Here is a 24,554-nt window from a genome sequence, read left to right as displayed (position 1 = left end):
TATTCTGTGATTCCAACAGTGTACTCAAAACCACCCTGCATTGCCACATGTCTGGTGCTGCATCACAAGTCCCAGATCTTTGCAATATATGGCCTCAAATTGTAAGGCTCAAGTGAAACTGTCATGATGGAAAAATCCGAATCTTGGTTCATCTTTGTTTGATGGTGCTGTGAGAAAATGAGCAAACAAACAAACAGACCACATGTGGGCTCTCTTGGGATTTCTTCACCTCTAAGTAAACATATGTAATGGATCTTGCAACTAAAAAATGTTATCCCATGTAAATTAGGGCTATTGTATTGAAAACTATATTCCTGGTATGAGCATCGAATTAGTTTGGAATTTTATTTCAAGTATTTAAAAAGGCATTTCACAAGAAGCAGACCTGTGCATCAAAAAGCGAGATTTGGTCAGAATTTTAAGCGGAAGAGCTGAAGGGACTTAGGTAAGTGAGTAAAGTAAAATATCTGAGTAGACTTTTCTGCTTAATACAGTGGAAGACATGCAAAACTATATTGTCAAATTCAAATTATACAAGATTAATTACACATAAATCAAAAGCTGAATTTCTGCAAGCCTGCCAAAAGTTAGACTACCTTGTCTAAATCAATTACTTCAGAATAGCCATCTGCCAATAGTCCATGTGCTGCAATGCAGCTTCTTGGAATCTTACTGCTCCAGAGAGGGAAAAATGAAAATAAAAGCAAGCAGAAGAAATCCCAGGGTACTGTAGCTTCAGGAGGCGAAAAATTGGTGCTTTTTGCTTGCCTGTCTCTTCCCAGTTTCCTGCCCCCTTCAGCGTATGAGAAAGGCAAGAAGAGTTTGTGCACTTTGGAAACTCGATAGGAGGCAGCAGCTGATCTTCCCATCACCAGCCTAAAAATAATCCACTCCAGGGCTTGGAGCGGCTTCACTAAGTGGAGGAAAATCCTGCCATCGGGATGATATTGATCACATAGCACAACCGAGTGACACTTTGGGTTGTATTTTGGGGTTGTGTTTACAAAGGTAAGCTGCAGAGTTTGATCTAACATTCAGCAACCAAACGGGGCATGCGATGACCCTCCCCCCATTATCTCCCACTAACCACCACCTCCTCCTCCTCCTTCCCTTTATATCTGTGGGACAGGGCTGCTCCTCGTTCTTTCCTGGGATTACAACTCCAATCTCTTTTTCCTTTTTCATTCGCAGGCGTTCTCTCTTTACCGTCCCCTCCTGCTGATGTTTTCTTTGCTGCTGTTCACAGGGTTATGTTTCTTTTTTTAAACTGTCCTGTCTTGGCAATGTGAAGTCGAAGGTTTTACAGCAGGCAGCGTAGCACGCTGGTGTTGGGGATTGCATTGTGTGGAGAAGCTTTCCAAAAAAGAAAGAAAAAGAAAAAAAGCGATGTATTTAGATGTGTGAGACCACTGCAGATGTTTGTGTGAAATTTGCAGTGCCAATAGCCTGTTTAGCAGCACTGCCGTTGTGATTTTCCCTGTGTTTGGAGCCTGATCCAGAAGGCTCCCGAAGTCAATGAGATTCTTTGCATTGACTTCAGCACCGTTTGGATCAGGCTGTGGCACACGGCAGTTAGCGCTGCGAATGCTGACAAGCACCAGAGGTAATTCATCATCCTGAGGCCCAGGGGAGCTGGGACAGTGCTTAGCAAGGAAGAGGGGTCTGTGGAGCATAGGGGGTCACAGCTTAAAAAAGGAATAAAAACCAAATTGTATTTTGTATTGGGTCGTTTTTGATAAAATAGATTTTAAAGGGACAGTGCTTTCTGCCGTTAGCTCAGCAGCACTCTTTGCAAGACTATAGATCACATAGGTTGGGTTAGAGTGCTTTTAGGAAGGTAAGAGGAGCAAACTAGAAGGGTTCAACCTAGAAAGAAAAAATAATCAGAGCACTAACCTAAAATCTGTGGAAAACCTCAGAGTTAGGCCTTCCATTCAAAGCTATAAATTTGTCCTTAGTTAAAATTTACTATGGGAAATTCCAGAAGGAAAGACAAATTTTACTTTTGTGATTTATCCAGAAGATAAGAACTAAGTACTTTCGTAAAACTCTGAGTATTTTCTTCACCCTGCACCTATATGCATACACATATGTATATACATACATGTTTATATGTATATATGGGCATATAATCCACCTTTTATCTATGACCAAAATGAAATTTGATCTGAACTGAGACACAAGTATGCTCTGTAAACAGATATATTAGGAAGTGCAACTATCAATTTATATATTTTTTTTAAAGTATGGACAACAGAACTACTGCAATAAATGTTTTCAAAATATTCTTATTCCCCCAAACAAGCTCCACCTGAGGAGTGTACTTATACTCATTTTTTTGTAGTCATAAGTACCTTGCAGAGCATGACGATCAGAGTGATAATTCAGGTAAGATCAAACTCTTGAATATGAAGATTTTTAAGTCCACTTTAAAAGACCCTTAAGGTACTTAAATTGTCTTTAATTAGGAATCTTATAGTTTTGTACTTGGTGAGGATGTTCTCATAATTTTAATGGAAATTTAGATTATCTACCATTTTCCCATTGTCTTCTTCAGAATTGCTTATGGAAAATATATCTCATGAACTGGCTTAGTGCCCTGAGAATCCCCATTTATGCTTGTTAAAATGAGATTTGTGAGTGTTTAGGTTCAGTGTTTTGTCATTTCCATGTTTATGACTTTGACCTATTTTCTTTCTTCCCAAAACTTCTCTCCTCTTCACAGTGAATATTTGTTCATGAATCACTTTTGTTCTGTTTTCTGTTTATTCTCTTATGACTGTATCTGTCCACCTTAGCCTAAAACCAGGAAGTCTTAACTTGCCAGTAATGGGGACCCTAGCATAAAAATTTAAATGCTTAAAGGACATGAGGGGTTTTTTAGCTATTTCATTGAAGGGTGAACTGCTGTTCAGATAGTTCACATCCTCATTAAAGTAAACCAACATGGAATCAGATTCCCAAATGATGTAAAGGAGAGCTGAAATTTACCTTCCACTAGTACCAACATGGGCCCATCCTCCTAATTGTTCTTTCCATTCCCCTCTCTGAAGTTTGGCTGATGGCTTTAGCTCATATTGACTATTCTGCACAGGTCATTCTCAAAGGGAGAAGGAAAAACCACCTCTGAGAATCTCTGATGAGTTGTAGAGTTCATAAAGACAGAAGTTAAAGTGAGTAATTTTACAGTAACTTAGAAAGACGAAGGCCTTCCAGCCTACAAGTGTTAAAACAAAAAATTACCTGGCACTTGGTATTCCTGCTGGGTTGCTGAATGTAGCTGGTAACCTCAGATGGCACATGCTTGTTATCAGATGATCTTTGTCCCATTACTACATTTCCATGTCTGAAATGATATATTAAACTTAGCATGCTTGGCAATATTATAATAAAGTGTAACATTCCTGCTGTAATTAGCAGTGAAGCAAACTTTGATGTACCCACGTTGCTGCAGATAATCCAGCATAACTTGTTGGCCTACTGTATTCAACAGCAAGCGACACTTTCTCTGGGAAAGCCATTTTTTTGCAATGACTATGAATAACATTGTCTTTTTAAATTAGTTTATGAGCCCCTCAACAGTTATTCTGAATGGCTGCTGCTACCTGATGAGAAGTAGTGGTTCATAACTGCAGATGACCAACAAATTTCAAAATAACTTTCTAACCCTTCATCTGTTTTCTCCAGAGTATTCACTTTTAGGTTACACAATTTCTGTTTTCAATGTGGCAGTTAGACTGCTCCCATTTTGTTCAGACATTGCTGTTGGCCAGTCAAAGCCATCTTCCTGTAGAGAAGCTTTCAGCTCCAAAGGTTCCAACCTGAGCATGAGCTTAGAGAAAGGTCAATGCATATGAGAGGAAGAGGCCTTTGTTTTCCAGTGCCTCTCCCTTCCTTTGGGCCCCACAGATAAAGTTTTGCTAAGAGGCTGGTGGACATTTCTCCTGTGTTTATGTCCTTGAGACAGTCCTGCATGAGCCAGCTTGGGAATTAAAGTAGGACAACTGCAGCAGTTCAGCTCTGATGCTGAGCTTGATGTGAACAGAGCTTCTTACCTTGGGAACAGCACCACATTGATTAGGACTGTTAATTGTGAGACAGAACTATGCTCGTGTGACTCTCTGCTGGACTGTGAGCCCACAGCAAGGCAGGCAGACTGCAGAGGGGGATAAACCCATCTGGCTTTGCTGCTTAATTCACCTGTGTACCCTTCCAGGCAGGGCTGTTTCCAGTGTTCCCAAGGAAGGGTCCTGGCAGGTGTAGGAGGGCAGCTGCTGCTCTGGAATGCATTGACTTGGAGTATTAAAGGCTTTAATCTCTTCCATCCCTGTTACAACAGAAATCTCTTCAAATTTCTCCTCCTGTGGCTCTGCAGCCCAGTTTTATCTCTTTGATCTCTCCCCACATACTTACTGTGGCCTAAAAAGTCTGCCTCCTCATTTTTGTGAAGGAGAAAATCACCTTTGACCACAGGGTGGGAAAACTTGAGTGAGCTCTGTATTCTCACTTGCTTAGGTCTAATTCAAAGACCTTCAGCATTAAAAGTTTTGCTGTTCTGTGTGATTAACATTCTGTCATTTTTTTCGATGGAAAATACAGAATAAGTATTCAGTGTATTTAGTTATGTACTTGCATAAAGCTCAGCGTGGAGAGAAACAAACAGCACTTCCTCACATGGGCAAGATACCTCTTTTTCCCTCTCTACAGATGTAGTTCTGACTGAAGCCCAGCATTTTCTTACTAGTAAACGCCAAAGAAAGAATACTTTAATGGTTTAATTTTTATTGAGGGAACCAAATTTGATCAGTGGTCAGTCATAGAAGTGTTCCATCTTCCTTTCCTGCTACAGTTTTCAGTGAGTTACAACAGTAAGCACAACTGCAATTCTTCAATTCTTCATGTTTTGGCTTTATTTTGTGGTTTGTTTTTTGTTTTTAATTTATTGTTCTTAATTTTCACATTTTCATTTCATTTCATGAAATCTTACGGTTGTAGAGAAAGAGGGGCATGGTGCCTTTTCTCTGTTTCACTGGGTAACTGGAAACAAGATCTTCAAACTGTCCTAATTTCCAGGCTCAGTTTTATGAGTGAAAGCTTTCAAAACTACGGCTCATTAAAAGTCAGTGTAGCTGAGGCCTTTTAAAACTCTTTGAAATTCTTAGAATCTCTTTAAATTGCAATACTGAAATGCTGTTTAAAAGTGAAACTTTGACTCTTTAATTAGCCTGAAGCTTAATCTGTTTGCAGGCCTAAAAATGTGTCCTTCTGTAGCTACACTGTACTTTCCAATCATGGGATCTGAGCATGGGCACAAGAAATTTTGCCACTATATTATCAAATTTTAATTTGAAAAAGACTGAAGGCTGCACTGTTTTCTTGGATGAGAGATTGCATCTGAAAACTTGTCATGATCCAATTCCTATTATTTTTAGTGGAACTGCAAAAGCATTGTTGAAAAATACCCTGTACTATCTAGAGAAATGAAGGATTTGTTCTTCTGCCTTAGGGGCTTTCTTTCTGTCCTTCTTTGGAGAAGAACTCAGCTTGTTAAACTTTGAGGCTAATGGAAATGAGCTTCTGGAGGCATGCCCTGATGCTGCAAAAAGCAATGGCTAATTTCATCTTCAAAGCAAAGGGCATTGACTGTAAATGCAAAGCATCCTCCCTTTGATACCAGCAAAACTTCATCCAGTATTTTTCCCTTATCTAGGAAACTTGAGCCAAGAGGCAGGAGCTACACTACATGATTTATTCCAGGGGGTGATGGTTCTGTGCATGTCTCCACCTCCAGAGTCTCCTCTGTATCTAAGTTTTCAAAAAAACAGAGCAAGATCTGGTGGTTTGAGTAACAAAACTGTGGAGGGTGTGTGGGATCTGCCTTCTGAACCAGAAATGGATGGGAAGGGAAGGATGGAGTGGTTTCTGTCTCTCCACAAGGCACCCTGGAGATGATAATTATTTCTCAGAGCCATAAGGTAGTGCAGGGTGTTTTCATACACCATTCTTGAAGATCCAGAGAACTGCCAGCAGCAGGTGTTATGAAATTTGGGGTATACCAACAGATGCAGAATATGAATCCTCCACTTCCAGCCACAGCTCATTCCCAGCACAGTGGAAATGAAAAAATGGGTGGAAGAAAGGAGGGAAGGGAGGAAGGAAGGATCACTGGACTATTAATGCTTCCACAGTTCTTATCTCCTCCATTCCCTATCAGTGCCAGACTGTACTGGATGTGTGTCCTGAGCTGAGTGCTGCTAAACAGGGAAGTTGTACATTTGATGATTTGGCATTTTATGAGGCCAAAGCTACATTGGAGCAGCACAACAGCACCACACTGATCAGAATATTTTCATGGATTTTAAGCCTGTGGAAGCTTAATGAATATGGTCACTGGATAAACAGATTCATGATGAGGTTTTCTGATAGAAAAGCTTAGGAATTTAGTGTCAATTGCCCTATCTCGTTTCATTTGCCATATAATCTTTTTTATTTTCTGGGAATTTTTGCAAACTAACAAATCTAGACTTGGTTTTCTCTCTCTCTTTTTTTTTTTTTTTTTTTTTTTTTTTTTTAAGAGAAGGCAATTAAATTCTACCTCTCTTTTTTGGAAATGAACAGAAGTATTGTGAATAGACTGCCCTTACCTTCTCTTGAAAAAGATCACCAGCATGATGGGCACTGTCTGTAGATATCAGTATTAATTAATCGGACCAGGTTCTTTTCTCAGTCCTGGCAATGTGCAAAAGACTATTGGTTTTAAGAATGTTACTGGATACTCCCTACTATACTGTTTGTGATACTCCATCAGGACTAGGCCCAGCACAGATTCTTGTGAAGATTCAAATGTGATTCTTCAAAGATGCATCTTGCATGAGGGCTTTTAGCAACTGTTGTTTGAGGTGTGATAGGAAACCTCTGCAAACTGATGGTGGTCTCCAGTTAAGAGAAAACACTCTTCCTGCAGTTAACAGTCCTTCACTTTTGCTGCCTCTATTCTATTTCCTTTCCAGAAAAATGGGAAAAAACCAACAGTTCCCTTAGCTTCCCTTGGATGTGGTTTTCATCCTTTCTCCCAGATTGATTTTTGACTTGGAGCCAAAAGCTACACAGGGAGTAAATGATTCAGTGGTCATCTGAACCCAGGATTCTCCTGCCTTTCAGTACCACTCCAACCACTAGACCACAACAGCATCTTATGCTGCCTCAGAAGAGAGTCATCATTGTGGGAAAGGGAGGAAAATTCCCAGCAGAACTCCCTTGGACTTCTGACCTTCGATAAAAATGAGGAAACAGCACTTCTGATTTTCAAGAGATTACCATTATCATTATATTTCCCTTAAAGAAGACATGTCAAGCTTTCACAAATTAAACCCAAACAACCTCTGTGTAGATTTTTTTAAAAAGTTTCTTATTTGTTTTGCTAATAACTCCTTGATATATTCAGACAGATCCCACATTAACATAATGTTTATTTTTCGTTACTAGCCTTATGCATTTTTGAATACATTTTGGTATAACAATAAAATTATAGAATGATAGTGGTCATATCACTCTATTCATTATAGACAATGGGCCAAAATCTCCATCAAATTGTGTTACAGCACATGGACTGTTAGCAAATGGTGGTAACTGAAGTTTGAGTCAGTTGACCCTCAGCTTTTGCCTCACAGTGAGTACCTGAATGTGAGTTATGCTTAACTTCTGGTAAATCTCAGCCATAAACTACAGATATATTTGGGAAAGGAATGCATTTATCACACTCCTTTCAAAGAAAGTCCTCTTTGACGAGTTTTGATATGGGTTGTGATTTTCAGATCCAAAAAGAACTTGCTTAAAAGCTAACAGGGGGTTTAGCAGAGGTTTAAAATGCTTATTTGAATTCTATATTTTTGTAATGATCTGTATGTTTGTTCTGTCTCTAAGAGACTACCTGTGTAGTTTATGCTTACCTTGTTATGATTACCTTGTTTAAACAACTTACAGAACTAATAACTATATGAGGAAAGAAGGAAATATTTTTCTCCCTATTCATTTTTTTTTTGTTTTTAAACTGCATTTATACATTTTCTGCATCCCTATCTTGTTCTGATTCTGCAAAACCTATTAATACCAACGTTCTTGCAGACAGGTGCTTTGCTAAATTAAATACATTCCTTCTATTTCAGCATGTAAAATTTGAGAAAGCGTATGGATAAATGAGTTTCCACAACTTACTCTACAGTACTCTGTTGCTCTGTGTAGGTCTCAGGCAAAGAAATGAGCAAGGAAAGGCTTTGTTTGCAGTCTGTTTCATCTTCTTGTACAGAAGACAAAAAATAAATGATGCACAGGTTGATTTAAGCCAGAACCTGTCCACAACTGTGGGCCACTCTATGGCCCACACTCTGCAAGCACGAACACAGGAGTTTATCATGGTGTACAAAGATAATCTCACTAGAAGTCATGGAAGGCAGAGACTGCTGGGATGAGTCTAAGCACATGTTTAAGGGTTTTCAGGATCAAACATAAATGCTAATTTACTGCATAGGCAATCTTCAGTACCACTTACTTTGGTTAAGAGTTTGTCATTTTTCTGTAACGTCTCCTGTGTGTGGCCATTGTTCTATGTGACAACGAAGAAATACAAAATATTAGTGAGTGCAAAGCTGCCAGATCACAAATACCAAAGGTTCAGAGCTTGCACTGGGAATGCAGTGCAACAGATTGTTGGAGATATTGCACAGACAGTCTTGGCTCACCAAAGAAACAGCAACACACAGGTCAATTTATGTCCCCTTGGGTTTTGTTATGAGAAATGCAAATACTTATTTTTCAAATCTTCTACTTGCTTTATATTCTCACAGAGCTATTGAAGCATAGTGTTTGTGCTTATAGTGAGCACTAGAAGTTATAGCATAATGTATTTAAAAATAGCACTTAAATAATGAATGCAGCTAAATATAAATAATATTATAAAATATAAACAATACTAATGTCATATAAACACAGCCTTCTAATGTACTTGTATTTGACAAGGCCCAAAGTAATTTTCAAAACACAATTGTGTTATTCTCTATGGATTGTTCAGTGTGCTCCTTCCTTTTCTCTTTATTATATTAATTTTGTCTTTAGCCAAAGGGAATGCTGGCACTCTTGGTAGTCAACATTTCTCTCATTTCTGTAGTAGCCAGACCCTCCAGAAGAGATGAGACTCGCATTTTGTGGTAACGACAATGCCTCAGCCTACAACATCAGTGCTGGTGTCCTCAGGAATGTCTGCTTTGTGGATGCCCTCAACTTGGTCCCTCATGTCTTCCTGCTGTTTATCACCTTCCCAATTTTGTTCATTGGTGAGTTATTCCATGGAGCTCTGCCATCCCACATTCGAGCATGTGTTTGTACTCAGTCATGTTTGCATGGGCTCGGTGGAACTATTGGATGCTTTGTATTTATGAATTCTGAAAAAAGAAGAGGAAGAATGGCTTCACCCAGAGGATGTGAGGCCAACCTGCTGAAATGTGGGAATTCTAGATATAAATCTGAACTAATCAGCATGAAGAGATGTATGAGAACCAGAAAGACCAGGTCCAAATTTGCTGTGAAACTTCTCTCTGGAGAAGTTTTCTTCAGATTTGAAATTGGTAACTTGCAACCTTTGTTTTTATTAGATATTAGAAGACTTAGGGCAGTGGGTCTGAATTTCCTTGAAGTTACATGAATTACGGAGAATATCCAAAATGTTCACATTGGATCTAATGCTAGGACAGGTGTAGGAAATATATAATAAAGAACAATTGCTTCTTTGCTAACATTTGTAAACAAAAGTAGAGCAATAGAGATTTTTTTCCCCAACAGAAATAAAAAATAAGAAATGATAAATTTCTCTTGAGGAATGTAGGATAGTGGAGGGGCTCAACTCACATAGTCTTGTAAAAAAACCCATCTAAGCTGGTACTCTAATGATAGTTTTTTCTACAGTTGTCTTTTTATCCCAGTTAATTTGCAGTGGTGAAATAAATACAATTTAATACTTTTCCACAGAGGTCAAACAGTGGCATTCTAATTGATCATAGGAGATTACGAGACTTGAATAACCATCAAAAGTATTAGTGAAAATAAATATTCTCCTGACAACTGCATGAGAAATGCCATGTCAGCTCTTCCATGTTACTTTCCTGGTGTTGCATGTGTAGATGCACAGTAATGCATTTCTTCCTCAAGGAAGATTTGAATTTGAGACTGTATTTGGACTGGACACTTAGGGACCTTCATCATGCAAAAAGACTCCCAAGCAGTTGAATAAAATGCTACTGGAACCTGTGGGCTAAGACACTCCGTGCCTAACTGTGATCTGATCCAGTGACTAAAACTAATTAAATAATTAAGCAAGAGAATAAGAAACAAATTCTAACAAATTATAAAGACTAGAAAGAAACCCCAGGGTTATGGAAACTCTCTCCAACAGTGCTGGATTTTTTAGCTCAGTGCTGGCTCTTCCTTTGAGGTGAGATGCAGGTCCTGCTTGAAGCACAGGGCTTTGTGCAGTAGTACTTGATGAAAGTACAATGCAAGGTCTGAGGGCAAAGATAATATTTTAGAACACTCTAACATTAAGTGCTGCTTCAATTTTTTTAGAGTATTAGCCATTTCATTTTGAAATAGTATTGCAGCCACTGAACATTCCCTCTATTTCATAATAATATTAGGAAACAATATAATATTTTAAATTGTGTGCTATTTATGTAAGTATGTAACTCTTTGTTTTCTATTTTTATGCTAATTATCAGGACAAATTGTTGAACAGAGCATTAAAAGCCAACTGGAATCCATGGTATAGACTGACTCCAAACCAGAAATTTGGTGATAAGCTGTGTTTGTGCAGACGTGTGGGCAAAGAAAAAATAAAAAGCATCTTGAGAGAGACAAAGACAGGAGCAAAGTCAAAGAAAGCCACATTAGATTAGGAAAGTCTTAGAGAGCTACAGAAAATGCTTGAGATAGCGATGGAGAAGAGAGAATAATTTGTTCTTGAAGAATTTTGTGTCTTAACCAAGGATGAAATGGTGAAATGCTGACAGTTTCCAAGAATGAATACACTTAGGTTTTGGTTTATGTGTTCCTGAGTCACCTGGTGAGCCTCCAAGCACAATTAGGCACTGCATCCTAGCAAAAGCACATCCTGGGTTTTAAATGAATTAGTTTTGTTTCCTTTTGTTTGGTTTCTTTACTTCCCCAAAATGTGCTGTTGTTGGGATTCCTGACAGGCTTTGGGAAGCCTGTCAGGGAATTCCAGGTTTTGCTTTACAGCAAGAGGGATTTTTGGGCCCACTGAGTCAGGGCAGCCCCGTACCTGTGCGGGAAGCGACGGAGGCCGAGGCTCGCCGAACCGGAGGCCAGCCTGGGGTCAGGCCTCGTCCCCTCCCGCAGATCCTCTGTGCCCCTCCTCTTGCTGGGTTGCTGGCCACAGAGAGGATCTTGCCTGGAAAGGGCAGGTGACATCTGAGGTTATGACAGGGAAATAGGCTTGAAGTTGAATCTGTTGGTTAATTTGAGTTCTGGAGCTGTGTTGGGAGCTCTGAGGGGCCTGGGCTGTACCTGAGGGAGAGAAGCTGTGAAATCACTGTTTAGCCTCCACTCAGACTGTACTCCCAACCAGGCCTGAAACAGATAATGAATGTTGCTTGTTTCAAGTAAATGCATCTCTTTGAGGCCACATTTGAGGATGCAATTTTTATATCAGTTGGAAATTTTTTCCGCTCTTTCTGTGACTGTGAAAGACATGAGGATGCCATCATCATCAGCTCTGTCAGTCTCTGTTGCCTGAGGGTGCCACTTGGGGTGGTTTCTTTTGTTGTTGTTTTTCTATCATTTTTCTTGGCCAAGAAGGACTTTTCTTTGATTGTAATTTGGAAAAAATGTTGTCTCATTGTCTTCAGGGTTTTATTTAAATTATGGGGCAATTGAGACAGTCCTGGGTCATCTTTTTAGTAACAACAGCCCTGTAGCCTGTAGGGGGTTTGTATCGATTGCATGTAAGTGTGGCCCAGAAAACTGATAAGCAGATCAGTAACTGACTTACTTTCTCTTTCCTTGCTATCATTTCCCAGGCTGGGGAAGCCAGAGCTCCAAAGTGCAGATTCACCACAACACCTGGCTGCACTTCCCTGGGCACAACCTGCGGTGGATCCTGACGTTCACCCTGCTGTTCGTGCACGTGTGTGAAATAGCAGAGGGGATTGTTTCCGACACGTAAGTGGCAGGGTTTGGTGGATAACCATGCTAATTGCATTTGTTAATGTATAATGTTAATGTCTGATGAGCTGGCACTAGTAAGGCATGAGGAGATTTTCCCCCAGAAAGTTCACAGAATCCTTTCATGAACTGTCCAGGTTTTAATGGGATGAAGGTGAAGCTGTTGTTAACATTTATTCTTCTCTCAAGCTATTATAGCAAGAAAATATTGGTCAAAGTTAAGCACTCATGAGGACAAAAATATTTTTGTCTCTAGAAATTCATTTTTGTCCTCTTCAATAGATTAGCAGAACACTTATGGTTTCACACAATTGTGAAAAAAAGGCGTTAAATTCACTAATTTATGTTGTTTTTATTTTCAGACAAATGAAATCTCGCCACCTGCATCTCTTTCTACCAGCTATAATGGGATTTGTGGCTGCCACTGTATCCATAGTCTATTACCATAATATTGAAACATCCAACTTTCCAAAGTTACTGCTGGGTAAGTCTACCTCTGATATTTATGTGCTCTTACAAATCCCAGTATTTTAGCCAAACTCAGCTTGTGTAGGTTGAGGAGGATGGTGGAATGTGTGAGAATATTAAAACAGAGAGGAATAACTCTCTGCTCTTGCAGATATGGTAGTATCATAGGAGTTATTACACCTTTCATACGGTACAATCTGAAAACTACTTCTAAAATTATTCCAAAAGAGAAAGCCTTGCATGCTGTATCATTTCTATAATGAGATTTTAGGTATTTTTTAACACAGGTGATAATTTTGAGGAAAAACTTGTCTGCATTCCAAAGGGCTGTTTCAAAACTTTGAATAATGATCTGACTACAAACTCCTGTGCAGATGCTGCTCTTTCTCAACATTTTTTGCAGCTGATTCCAAGATTATCCCATCTGCTCTCTCAGTCAGGAGATGGTCAGACCAGATGTGACAGAATAATATTCCATACAAGTATGTTGTACAAATTGCCTGTAACTCAACCACCTGAACAAGGCCCTGACAGATACCAGCCAGGATGCAGGCTAACACTAAATTCCATAAACCCTTTTCCCAAATGAGCACGTTTCCATATTCTCACTTGGGATGCACCCTGCTTTTTCTAAGAGGCAAAATGACTTTTGTCAAATTGTGTGCCTTTTCCTTCACTATAAGAACAAAGTTCCCCCTCAGATTAAGTCCTCTTCAGTGGAGTTTTGTACCTGTGTGAAGATCTGCCATTGTGGATCTGTTTGAACGATTGTGACCCAGGAAAGAAAACAGTGGCTGGTAACAGAGAGGATCACTGTGCCTGCACCATATCAAGCCATGGAAGCTAAAATGATGTAGTTATACTTATTTATTAATTTATTTTTAAATTGTGCACATGCACCTATTTTACAGCCCTGTTCCTTTACTGGATAATGGCCTTTGTCACCAAAACCATCAAGCTTGTCAGATACTGCCAGGACGGGGTGCCTTTTTCTCAGCTGCGTTTCTGCATCACTGGAATCATGGTCATCCTCTATGGGCTGCTGATGGCTGTGGAGATCAATGTCATCCGAGTCAGGGTATGTGCCTTCTTCCTCAGGATCTAGAAAAATATCAGTGGCATCATGGGGGTGAAGATGGCTCCTTAGTCCCAGGAACTCTGGCTAGTGTCAAGTTTAGGGCCAAGTTTAGCTTAGCCATAAAGGTTTGGTTAATTCTGTGGATATCAGTGGTGATTTAAATCTCTTTAAAATGTATGTCCTTGATGTGTCCCCTGGGCTTGGTGTGTGTGCGTGCCTGTGTGCATCTATCTACACAAAGTGCACACGTATTTGTGTAGATAGATGCATATTTGTGTACTTGAGGAGGGTATAGGTGGATGCAATCTGTAAAATATGTGCTGTGTTAGTGCTAACGAACTGCTTATGTAGTGAATCTTTAGGTTAGCGTAAGTTCTTACCCATGATAATTTAAAATAAAATTAATTCCAAATATTTAATTTTTACTGTTTTTCAGCTTGAGATAGGTGGTACTGATAGGGTTCAGAACAGTATCCACATCCAATGTTGCTAAATTGTTTGCCAGTTATCTGTCAAAATGGAAATGCTCCTACTTACACACAAATTCCACATACCTTTAAAAGCAAATTTGAGACTGTGGTTGTCTTACACATAGTTTTTACTAAAAAATTACAATCATTAAGATAATTTCTGAGCCTGTGTTTGTCTGTTTTCTCCTTTGCAGAGGTATGTGTTTTTCATGAACCCTCAGAAAGTAAAGCCTCCAGAGGATCTGCAGGATCTGGGGGTGAGGTTCCTGCAGCCATTTGTCAATTTGCTCTCAAAGGCAACTTATTGGTGGATGAACACTCTCATTATTTCTGCTCACAAGAAACCTGTGGACCTGAAGGCCATTGGGAAGCTGCCAATTGCAATGAGAGCACTGACAAATTATGTCTGTCTCAAAGAAGCCTATGAGGAACAAAAGGTAAGAACAGGTGTCCATGTCACTGTTCAGCCTTAGAAAGCCAAAGTGTCACTTAGAATTTCTTCTGCTTTCATCAAATCCTCATTTTAGGAATTTTTAACTTAGGACCGTTTGTTCCAAGGTGAAACATTGGCGTAGGAAGTTCCAATCCAATAGTTACTGTTTGGTTTTAAGTGAATTTATAGCAGGAGAGAGTTGCCAAACTGAGTGCAACTGGAAACTAAAACCACAACAGACTGATCACTTGCTAGATTTCAACAGTGAAAGATTTGTTTAAATCTTAGCTACTTTTGAAACTGTAAGACATTCTGTCCATAGTTTCAGCTGGAAACACTCATTTTCACCTTTTTTTTTTTTTTCCAGACAGAAAAATTGCCAAAACCACACATCAAGAATAGCCAAAACACTGGTGTCTTAGCAGTGATTTAGTCACCAGTCCCAAACACAGAACCATGCAGGCTGTGATGAGGGAAATTAACTCCATCCCAGCAAGACCCAGCACAGAAAGCATGGTTGGGAAAACTCACTGGGTAGGGCAGGATTTTCCAGGGAAAGTTCTGGATGCATTTAGGCAGCTCTTTGCTCCCAGCAGCTAATGGAGCTGCAGGCTCCTTTCTGTGCCTTCTGAGATCAAACAATTATCAGTACAATTGTTTATAGGTTGATATAGGTTAATTGATATAGGTTGCTTCTTTTTCCTTCTGCAGTTGAGGATTACAGAGACCAGAGGTCAATATCCTGCTGCTTTAGGCAGAAAGCTACTGAGTTTTTGACGCTGAGCTTTACACAGCAACCTAGGAGAGGTGCATCCCTTAGACCAGTTTCTTAAGGTGCCTAAACCCCTTAAAGAGGCAAAAGAGAGATGTGAACCTACGTGGCCCAAGGACCTGAGTCTGTGCCATTCTTGACAGGCACGACAGCTGGGTGCCAGCCTTTGTCTGTAGCTCCTTCACATCTGCAGGTACTGTCTGTGCCTGCACAAAAATGCAGTTCAGATGCCAAAAGGCAAGGTAAATGTGCATTTCTCTTGTGCACGAGCACAAACTTTCAGTGTGTAGCTTCCCTCAGTGCATATCATGCACATATAGATGCATAAATGTTACATATGCAGTCACACTTACATTTCTGATGCTGCCTTACATCAGGTATTTTGTGTTCTGTAGTTGTTTAAAGCCTTGAGATTACCACAGCCTCTAGCACATTTATGCTACTATTCAAAAACAGGCTGCAACCCTGAAGTAAACTGGTATTTTGTAGATAAAGTTAAAGTAAACCAAATGGCTAAAGCAAATCCACGGAGCCAGGCAGTGGGACTCACTGCAGTTCAGTCCTGTGGAGAAATGCATTGGCTTGTGCCTGGGTGGGCCAGAAAACAGCCACAGAATAAGGAAAATTCTTCAGACTGGAGTGTGGTCTGCAGTCTGGAGGAGGTGATATGCCACTGCCTCTGTTCCAAGTGTGTATTTTACACTAATCTCCTGCTGGTGAGCGGAGCCCCACAGCCTCCTCTGGATTAAGTGGGGTTACCCCAGCCTGTGCCTGCAGATCTCAGATGTGCTCCATAGCCCTGCAGGGAGAAAACTCCTGTTCCTTCCCAAACCTTTCTTCTCACACCTTAATGAAAGATGCTGAACATGACCTTGAATATTTTGTATTGTGAAGTGCCTTTGAGATAGCTCACATGACATTGTCTTGCTATCTCTTCTGCATGTTATGAAAATGGATATAATAGTATCAATTCTCACATAATTCCATTTACATCCCTTGCCCCCCTCCAAAAAAAACCAAAAAAAGTGAACCTCCAGAAAAGCTTGGCTTTTGTTTCAGTTTCTATTGAAGCAGGCTAAATGTTTCACACCACACATCAGTACATCATATATCACATGTCCAAAAATAGATTTAGCACATTGATATTACATTTGGTTTACCCCACTAGCCTGAATGTTGTATAATTTGTCCTGATGGGCAATAGAAAACTTTTCTTTTGGGCACTTAATAGAAAAATCAATTTCTAAAGTCAAGGACCATTAGTTTCCTATGTCTGGTATTCATGTGCCACAATGGCTCTTGGCTCTTAGGGCCAAGAAAAGGAGGAATGAAATTGTGTTAACTATCAATCACAGGGACAGGGCATTGCCCTTCAGCACCAGGCTTATACTGCCAGCTCCAGAATGATGGCAACAGTCAGATTTCCATATTTACTAAGGCAAACCTTACAGGTGACTTGATTTATCACAAAGCACTGTCTCACTGCCCTTTATTCCAACTGTGGAGTACCCAAGGTAGAAAAAATTACAGGAATTTGAAAGGAAGTTGACAAAGACAAGGAAAACCAAATCAAGTGGCACGGCTGAGAACAGCATCCCAGACTGGTTAATTAATACCACAACATTCTATGCAAGCCCGTAACATTCAAAGACCATTTTGGAGAAGGAATTATTAGAGAAAGGTCTTTCTTCCCTCTTCCTGTTACATGCTTCAGCTAATACAAAGTCCTGATTAAAAAAAAAAAAGAAGAAAAGCCAGTGTTTTGCAATAAATTGGATAATTTAATAACATTTTTTCCAATGAAAAGGAAACAGATTTGATATAGTGATGGCCAATGTGTAAATTGCAGTAACAGTGAAAATGGCAATTAAATTGTTAGAGAAATAAGGATCAACCATTGCTATTTAACAAATTTACTATTAATTGAATGCCGAAAACAATGTAACATTTTTTTCCCCAAAAGATGGCAAACATTTAGCTAATAAATTAGCTTAGCTGCTCCCAAGCTGTTAAAGTTATTAATCATTTTTTGAAGATGGTGATTAATCCTTTTAGGGTACTCAAGCTCAAAACCCATTAGGCCTTTTAGATTCAGAGCCTTTTGTCTGGGCAACTCACATGAGGCCCTTGTGCTCTTTCCCTCCTCAGAGGAAGCAGTTTCCTTCTCACCCCTTTCTGAAATGGTAGCTCTAATTTGACCCCATGGTGCTTATTTCTCCTTCCTAAGCTCCTTGGCACTCGCCTGGCCCAGTCTCTGGCAGCCACCTGATACACCTGCCCATTTTTGGCACCATGCATATAATCCATCTCACTGTGGAAATGGCATAAAAGGGAAAAACTGAGAAAAGAGGGGGGAAAAAAGACATGAGGCAGCCAGGCAGGGTACAGGCACATTTGCTTTTTCTTTGGTGAACTTGTTGGGGCAGGGGGTGGTTGTTGCTTGGCTGTGCTTAAAATGTCTCTGTGAATGCTCAAGAGAGCTTGGCTTGGCTTGCAGCTTGCAGGCATCTGTGCTACTTGAGAAATGACAGATGCTTGTGTAAAGTGTCAAAAGCTGCTGCCTGAAGTGCAAGGAAGCATGCTGCAGAGCACGGCTCTGGTCAGTAAAATTCTTCCTTTGTTAAACTGAAAGGACCTCGGGGATATCAGAACTCTTCTGCTTACACAAAGCCACATCTGCTGGTTGGTGTTTTAGCCAAGAGCTGTGATTCTGTGTAAATTCACAGATCTGAAGGCTAGAAAGGACCCTTGGTTGATTTAATCTACCCTCCCATCCTGGTCTGCTGCTTTCATTTTTTCAGCACAGTTATCATTGGTTGAAGTGTGTCATCATGGAATGCATACAAGAGATGGAAAAAAATCCAGATAAATTAAATTAAATGATATTCTTGTAATTGTCATGTATTTTTTCTGCAATCAGAGGCCTTTACAGCTTGTGAAACCAGGATTACCCTCATGAGCAAAAGGCTGAAAGGCCAGACCTTTCTCTGAACACACATGTGACAAGGGACAATGGCTGCCTGCCAGGATGATAATCCTTGCTTGCATTCCTGTGTTCACAGGTTGAGGAAAGTGGTGGGATATAGAGGTGAGAAACCACAGTTACCAAGGGTAGGCAGAATTGGAATTTGCTGTGAAGAATGTTAGAAATCTGTCGATAATTGCAGCAAGTTTGCTGCCTCACCTGGTCTAAACCACCTTTCAGGAACCTTTTGGGCATTCAGACAGGAATGATGCCATATAAAGCCTGGGAGGTTTCTCTTATTTCACTGGGTACCTGTTTCTGTTTCCAGAAAAAGGTGGAGGACCACCCCAACCGGAGTCCCTCCATTTGGTTGGCCATGTACAGCGCTTTTGGACGGCCAATCCTGCTCAGCAGCACCTTCCGCTACCTGGCCGACCTGCTGGGCTTTGCTGGGCCACTCTGCATTTCTGGCATTGTCCAGGGCTTCCAGAATACAACCAATAATACAAACACCACAGAAAAGGTAACCTGACAATGTGGATTGAAAGACTCTGATAGTAGTTTTAGAGCCATATCAGGTATTTAAGACAGCTGGCTGCATGTTTTTATAGGTCTGTAGTCATCACTGTGTTATTTCATTGTTTCTCTCAAGCAAATTGAATATTTCTGTTATGAGAGACAGTCAAGTTATAAACCTGAGCAATGAGAGACTTGGGTAGGAATGGAACACAGGTCCTGGAGCCTCCCTCCAGCTCCCCAGCTGTCTGCCTTGATGGAGTCATCCCAGCAGTTCTGGGAAGAAGCAACAATTTTTTCTGCTCCTCTTCAACTGTGCCTGTTTGTTTCAGGCAGGACACATACTGGTGGAAGCTCAGTGATGCATCCAGCCTGAGAATTTTGCTTAATTCCTGTCCATTTGTCAGTTTATGTTTTACCGTTAGTTTTGAGTTCTCTCAAATCTGTTTTTATACTGGGAGGCTGACAGTAGCCAGTCCCTGTTTGTGGCTGATTGTATTGATTGCTGCTGTGATGAATTGTGTTGGCACATATTGAGAAATTGAAAAGTGTCCACTTTACTCAGTGGTGTTCCTGATACTAGAGATGCAGAAGAGATGCCAGTTCAATGCTCATTTCAAGTTTCACTGAGACTGAACTTTCAGGGATCACATCTAAATGCTGAGCAGAACAAATGTTCTGATACAGAACATTTTTTATCCCAAGAAAAAGAATTTATGAGCAACTAATAAAAAGATACAGGTAAAATTATTTTACTGACAGCAGAGAAGACAAAGACATTTTCCTGCATTTGTCTTGTGACAGAGAAACATCTCCATACAGTTTTTGGAGTGTTTTATCTCTGAATGAGCAGATAGGTGTACAATGGAATAGCATTTTCCTCCCCAGATAAAGTATTTGACTATCATCACTATCCACATATCTTTTTCTTGGCTGCTCACACTTGACATTAATTTTCTTGACTGATGGTCTCAGTTTGGCTTGAGACTTTCCTGCACTGAAGGAGAGTTTAATTGTACAGCTTACTTAATAAAGCTTTTTATCATCCTTGAATCTGCACATGCAGGATTTGAGCCACACAGTTACGAGGCACATTTTTGTGCCTTCAAAAATGTTGGGGTTTTTTGCATGGTGAACAAACAAAGCATTTAAGCTTGAAAATAATTTCTGGATCTCAGATTTAGGAATCTGTACCTTGTCTGCTTCCTTTATCTTTTGTCCTCCTCAGTGTAGTGGCATCAGTCGTCGCTTTTTAAAGTTTTAATGAGCATTGGCTAAAGGGAAGATTGAAATCATTGGAGATCTTGAAAGCACTTGGCTTGCTGACAGTCACTGTTTCTCTTGGATACATTTCAGAATGAATGTGCCTTTAATTTATGGATTTTGATAAACTTTCTCTTGGTCGTTTTTGCTATTAAACATTTCTCCTTTAAATTCTCTCTAGTTCTAATTAATGTGAATACATTTAATTTTATGCTTATTCTGCCTTAATTCCTGAGAACTCTATATACATTAAAAAAAGCTATATCCAAGTGTTATTTTCTTAATGATATGCCTACTACGAAAACAAGGGGAAGTTAGATGCAGCAGAGTATGAAAAGAGAGGTTTTAGAATATTTTTATCTCACCATTCATGTACTTAAGCAACCCTTTTTTCAAGGACTCTTGGGCAGATTGCTTTCTTTCTTATATTGCCCATACTTTGCATCTGAGAATCAGGTTGGATATTTCAGTGGAACAGGCTTCTTCCTTCTCTTTTTTATTTTTCTTTTTTTTCCCCCTGTAAGAATTCCAGTACATCCTGCTTCCAGCTGGGTCGGAAATACCAAAGGAACAGTCTTCCTTGGAGTATTTTGGTACATTTGTTTCCTTTTCTGCCTGAAACAGAGCAAAAGAGTGAACACAAAAGCTAGAAAATGAAAACAAAGGGCTTTAAACAAAATTTTTTTTCTCTTCCATATTGAGGCATTTAAATTTCGTTTTATGTGGAATACTGGCATGTATAATCTAATGTTATTCAGAATTTATGGCTATCATAGACTATACTTGTGGAAGGAATTGTTTCCATAATATGCAAATGCAACATGAATAACTAATCCCATATAATAAAAAATATTTTCTTGTGGCTTCTCTGTGGGACAGGTAGAATGAGCTTTATTTTCTACTGAGTAGCATTTCTATTCTACAAATCACCACAATTTGATGGGGAAACTAAAGACAAGGCAGACATGGTGATCTTGTTGTTCTGTTCCTGCTAAAACTAAATAATTTTAGAACTGCTAAAACATCTCAATCTTCAGTCTTTGGAACAGGAGCAGAGTTTTAAATTTGTATCCAAATGATTTTGATGTAGAGGTCAGTGAGAAATCTGATTTCCATAACTTTCCCATAACACCAGCAATATGTTTTATTCTAATGCAATGATTAAATTTGCTTGTTTCCAGCTTCTCACATAGGAGGGAATATACAACCCCTCCTATGGCACGTGCATAATTTTTTCCTTTCTTTTCAGGTGAAGGATCCATCAAACTCCTACCTTTCATCAGAGGAATTCCTCAGGAATGTTTATGTCTTGGCAGTCCTTCTCTTCCTGGCTCTTATCCTGCAGAGGACATTCCTGCAGGCCTCCTACTATGTGACTACAGAGACTGGCATCAACCTCCGGGGTGCCTTACTGGTGAGCAGAGATCTGCCAGGAGATTCACTAGTAACAGCTCCAGCTTTGTCCTTTCATTTGTCTCATTCTTCATCTGAAGACTGAGCTTGAAATGATGGTTTCAGAGGAGATATGTGCTGTATTTTTATACAGAAAACTGGACAAAGTAGTGCTGGACAAACTGCTGGCACCAATTCCTTTTGCTAAAAACTAATCCCACCACTCTAACCTATGAAAACAAAGATGTGTTTTCATATCTTTGTCTGCAAAGATATGAAAACACATCTTTGCAGACAATGGGAGATAGATGAAGATCAGCAGTGTCATTTTGGCTCTGCATCTGCTTTGTTCATTTGCTTATGAGTTTGCTTCTGCTGACTGTGGACAGAGCCATCTGCAGAGTGTGCTTGTTTTATGGGAACGCTGTGCGTGCGCCGGCAGTGGCGACTCTGGATATTTGTGCCCTTTAGCACAGAGCCCTGCGGGATGGGATGGGAGTGATTCATCTGCAGGGCTGTGTCTGTAACCCCAGCATCCCTTAACCCTCTGTGAGAGCCTTGTTTATGGACTGGAGCCAGCAGAGCCCAGCACGTGGGGGAGTGTAGCAGGGCTCTGCACAGACCAAGCTCCACAGGCAGCAGTAGCAATCCAGGAACCAGAACTGATGTTTTGCCAGATGTAACTAACCATGGGAATATCATCTCAGCATGGAAGCTTTTTTTTTGTACTTGCTCTGATTAATGAAGCTGCTTCAAACATTTTCTGCCTTCTCCCAGGATAGATGGTACAGACTTGGGGATGAAAGAGCTCCTGGTTATTTCCTTTTTGTGACTTCCACTTACCAAAATTGGGACTCTTAGGAGTATATGATTCACCAGGCATTTCTGATTAATTCTACAGGATATACTTTATTAATGAAGAAAATTGGTCCAAAAGGACAAAATATTTTAAAAACTTCCTTAGACCTGCAGCATTTGATGTTTGATCGTAACTGCAAACTGGGCTCACAATATTTGCATTTAAATTCAGTAGATGTAAGCCCTGATTAATTTGAGACCCTGTTAAACTCCTACAAAATTTATGGAACGGAATGGCCAGGTAATGGAGAGGAACTCAAAGGAATATATATCCACTCTGATCAAACTTCAGAGCATGAATTTACTTGTCTTATCAGAAACAAGGATCTTTTTGACAGACAGTGTCCCAGGAAAGCAAGCTCACCAAATGCTTATTAAAAAGGTTCTTTGGCCAATTTTTAAATTTTGATGTTTTGTTGTCATTTTTTGTTCTGTTTTAGGTCTGTGTTAAGCAACAAACCTTTTAAGAGGAACTGGAGTTTTTTAAAGTCAGTTCTCTCTCTTGTGCTTTCTCTCACTCTGTCTCCATCTCTCTTTGTCTCAGGTGAGAGACTGGGAGAAGGGCTGTCCTAGGTAAAGGCTGATGATGCAGTTTGGAACACCCCACTGCCACTGTTCTTTCATAATTACATCATTTTAGTAACTTCCTTTTTTCCCCTTTCTTACAGGCAATGATATATAATAAGATCCTGAGGCTTTCTACATCCAACTTGTCCATGGGAGAGATGACACTGGGACAAATCAATAACTTGGTTGCCATAGAAACCAACCAGTTAATGTGGTTCTTGTTCCTGTGCCCCAATCTGTGGGCAATGCCTGTTCAGGTACAGCATCCAAGTTAGGGTCTGATTTCAGAGATACTCCAGCCTGGCTGAGGAGAGTGCATGTCTGGGACACTGCTACAAAATCCAGAGGGGAACCTGCACTTCCCACTGAGATTAGCAAGCAGAAAGTTGCCCCAAGGGCTGGAAAGGTCCCTTTCCAAGGGCCAGTGAAGAGAGAGGGTTTTTTTAGCAGGATTTCCATGTCTGTGACTTGAAGAATGAGAACCTGCAATCCTTTTTCCTGCTCATATTTCTTCCACTGCTGACACAAATCCATTGCTTTTATTTTGCCACCTGGCATCAACCCTGAGCATTGCTTCTGCAGTGTCTACTTGTAACTGGGTTTTGTGGCAGGACCAACAGCAATTGAATCCTGCTCCACGACTGACATGAACACTTGACAATGCTTAGAGGAGCCCTCATCTAAGCAACTTAGTCACTGAACACACCTGCTTCTTAACAAGGCTGGGAAAGAAATGGAGGCCGATCTGTGGGAAGGAAAGGTTGAGATTATTTAGCTCAAAAGAAATTTTCAAGAATGCCAGTGACTTAATGACCTGAGTTGTGCTGATTTTCCCTGAAGCTTGGGCTCCTGTTGCCTCTTCAGAGTTTTAGCTCAGGGTATGTTTGGCATGGTCCTTATCTGATGGTGATCCCACTGACATTAAAGAATTTTTTAAAGGGGTAGAACCAACTCTTATATTAGATCTGTTTTGCTGAATTTCCTGAAGCTGCACCAGTAATCTATTTTATTAGTCAGTAATTACTACTACTAATGGGTTGGGTAGGGTTTAGAGTGTCATGAAATAGTTTATGAAAAAAGGCAAAAAAGGCTACATGGAAACAGCAATTAGAAATAATATATATGGTTTCATTTCACTGTTTCACATCCTGTGAAGTGGATGGAAGTGTTGTTATCAATGCCTTGAAAGTTATTTAAATGAACAGGTGATCTGATTGCTGTGGCTAGGCATGGTAATTTGCAGTGCAGGACCCTGAAAAGCTAAATGTTGCTTTAAAAATGTTAAACACCATTGATTCTTACTTCTCATGTTGTAAAATAAGAAGAGAGATTTAAAGACAGACTTGTTTAAGAGATAAAAGTATGAGATATGCAACTAATTCTGTATGCCCTCTTATCACTGAGGACATCACTCTATCCCAAAGTGGAGCTTTTAATAGAAATATTTATATAGCAGAGCTTGAATTAACTCAGGAACCAGAATCACAGGAGTCACATCATAGCCATTCCCAGGTAGCCTTCTGTAGGAAGTGTTCCCAAGC

General features: G+C 40.0%; 1 protein-coding gene across 8 annotated transcripts in view; it reads left to right on the top strand.

Moving 5' to 3' along the window:
• The window catches only part of ABCC9 (ATP binding cassette subfamily C member 9), a 72,926-nt gene that overhangs the window by 1,439 nt on the left and 46,933 nt on the right, over positions 1-24,554 (top strand). For 5 of the 8 annotated variants that reach the window (XM_064701620.1, XM_064701587.1, XM_064701628.1 and 2 more), the window contains exons 2-10: positions 783-1,008; positions 9,164-9,329; positions 12,087-12,228; positions 12,594-12,715; positions 13,611-13,777; positions 14,442-14,684; positions 18,746-18,940; positions 21,446-21,610; positions 23,115-23,270. In XM_064701620.1, the coding sequence (XP_064557690.1) occupies positions 9,185-9,329; positions 12,087-12,228; positions 12,594-12,715; positions 13,611-13,777; positions 14,442-14,684; positions 18,746-18,940; positions 21,446-21,610; positions 23,115-23,270 (1,335 nt within the window). In that variant the 5' untranslated portion in view covers positions 783-1,008; positions 9,164-9,184. Of the gene's footprint in view, positions 1-782; positions 1,009-7,600; positions 7,670-9,163; positions 9,330-12,086; positions 12,229-12,593; positions 12,716-13,610; positions 13,778-14,441; positions 14,685-18,745; positions 18,941-21,445; positions 21,611-23,114; positions 23,271-24,554 lie in introns of those variants that run through there. The other 3 variants (XM_064701601.1, XM_064701607.1, XM_064701594.1) reach the window with 3 other exon arrangements.

This window comes from Zonotrichia leucophrys, chromosome 1A (genome assembly GCF_028769735.1).
Source record: "Zonotrichia leucophrys gambelii isolate GWCS_2022_RI chromosome 1A, RI_Zleu_2.0, whole genome shotgun sequence".
Classification (NCBI taxonomy): Eukaryota; Metazoa; Chordata; class Aves; order Passeriformes; family Passerellidae; genus Zonotrichia; species Zonotrichia leucophrys.
The sequence above is the reverse complement of the archived record's forward strand: the minus strand, read 5'-3'. Positions and strand labels throughout refer to the sequence as shown.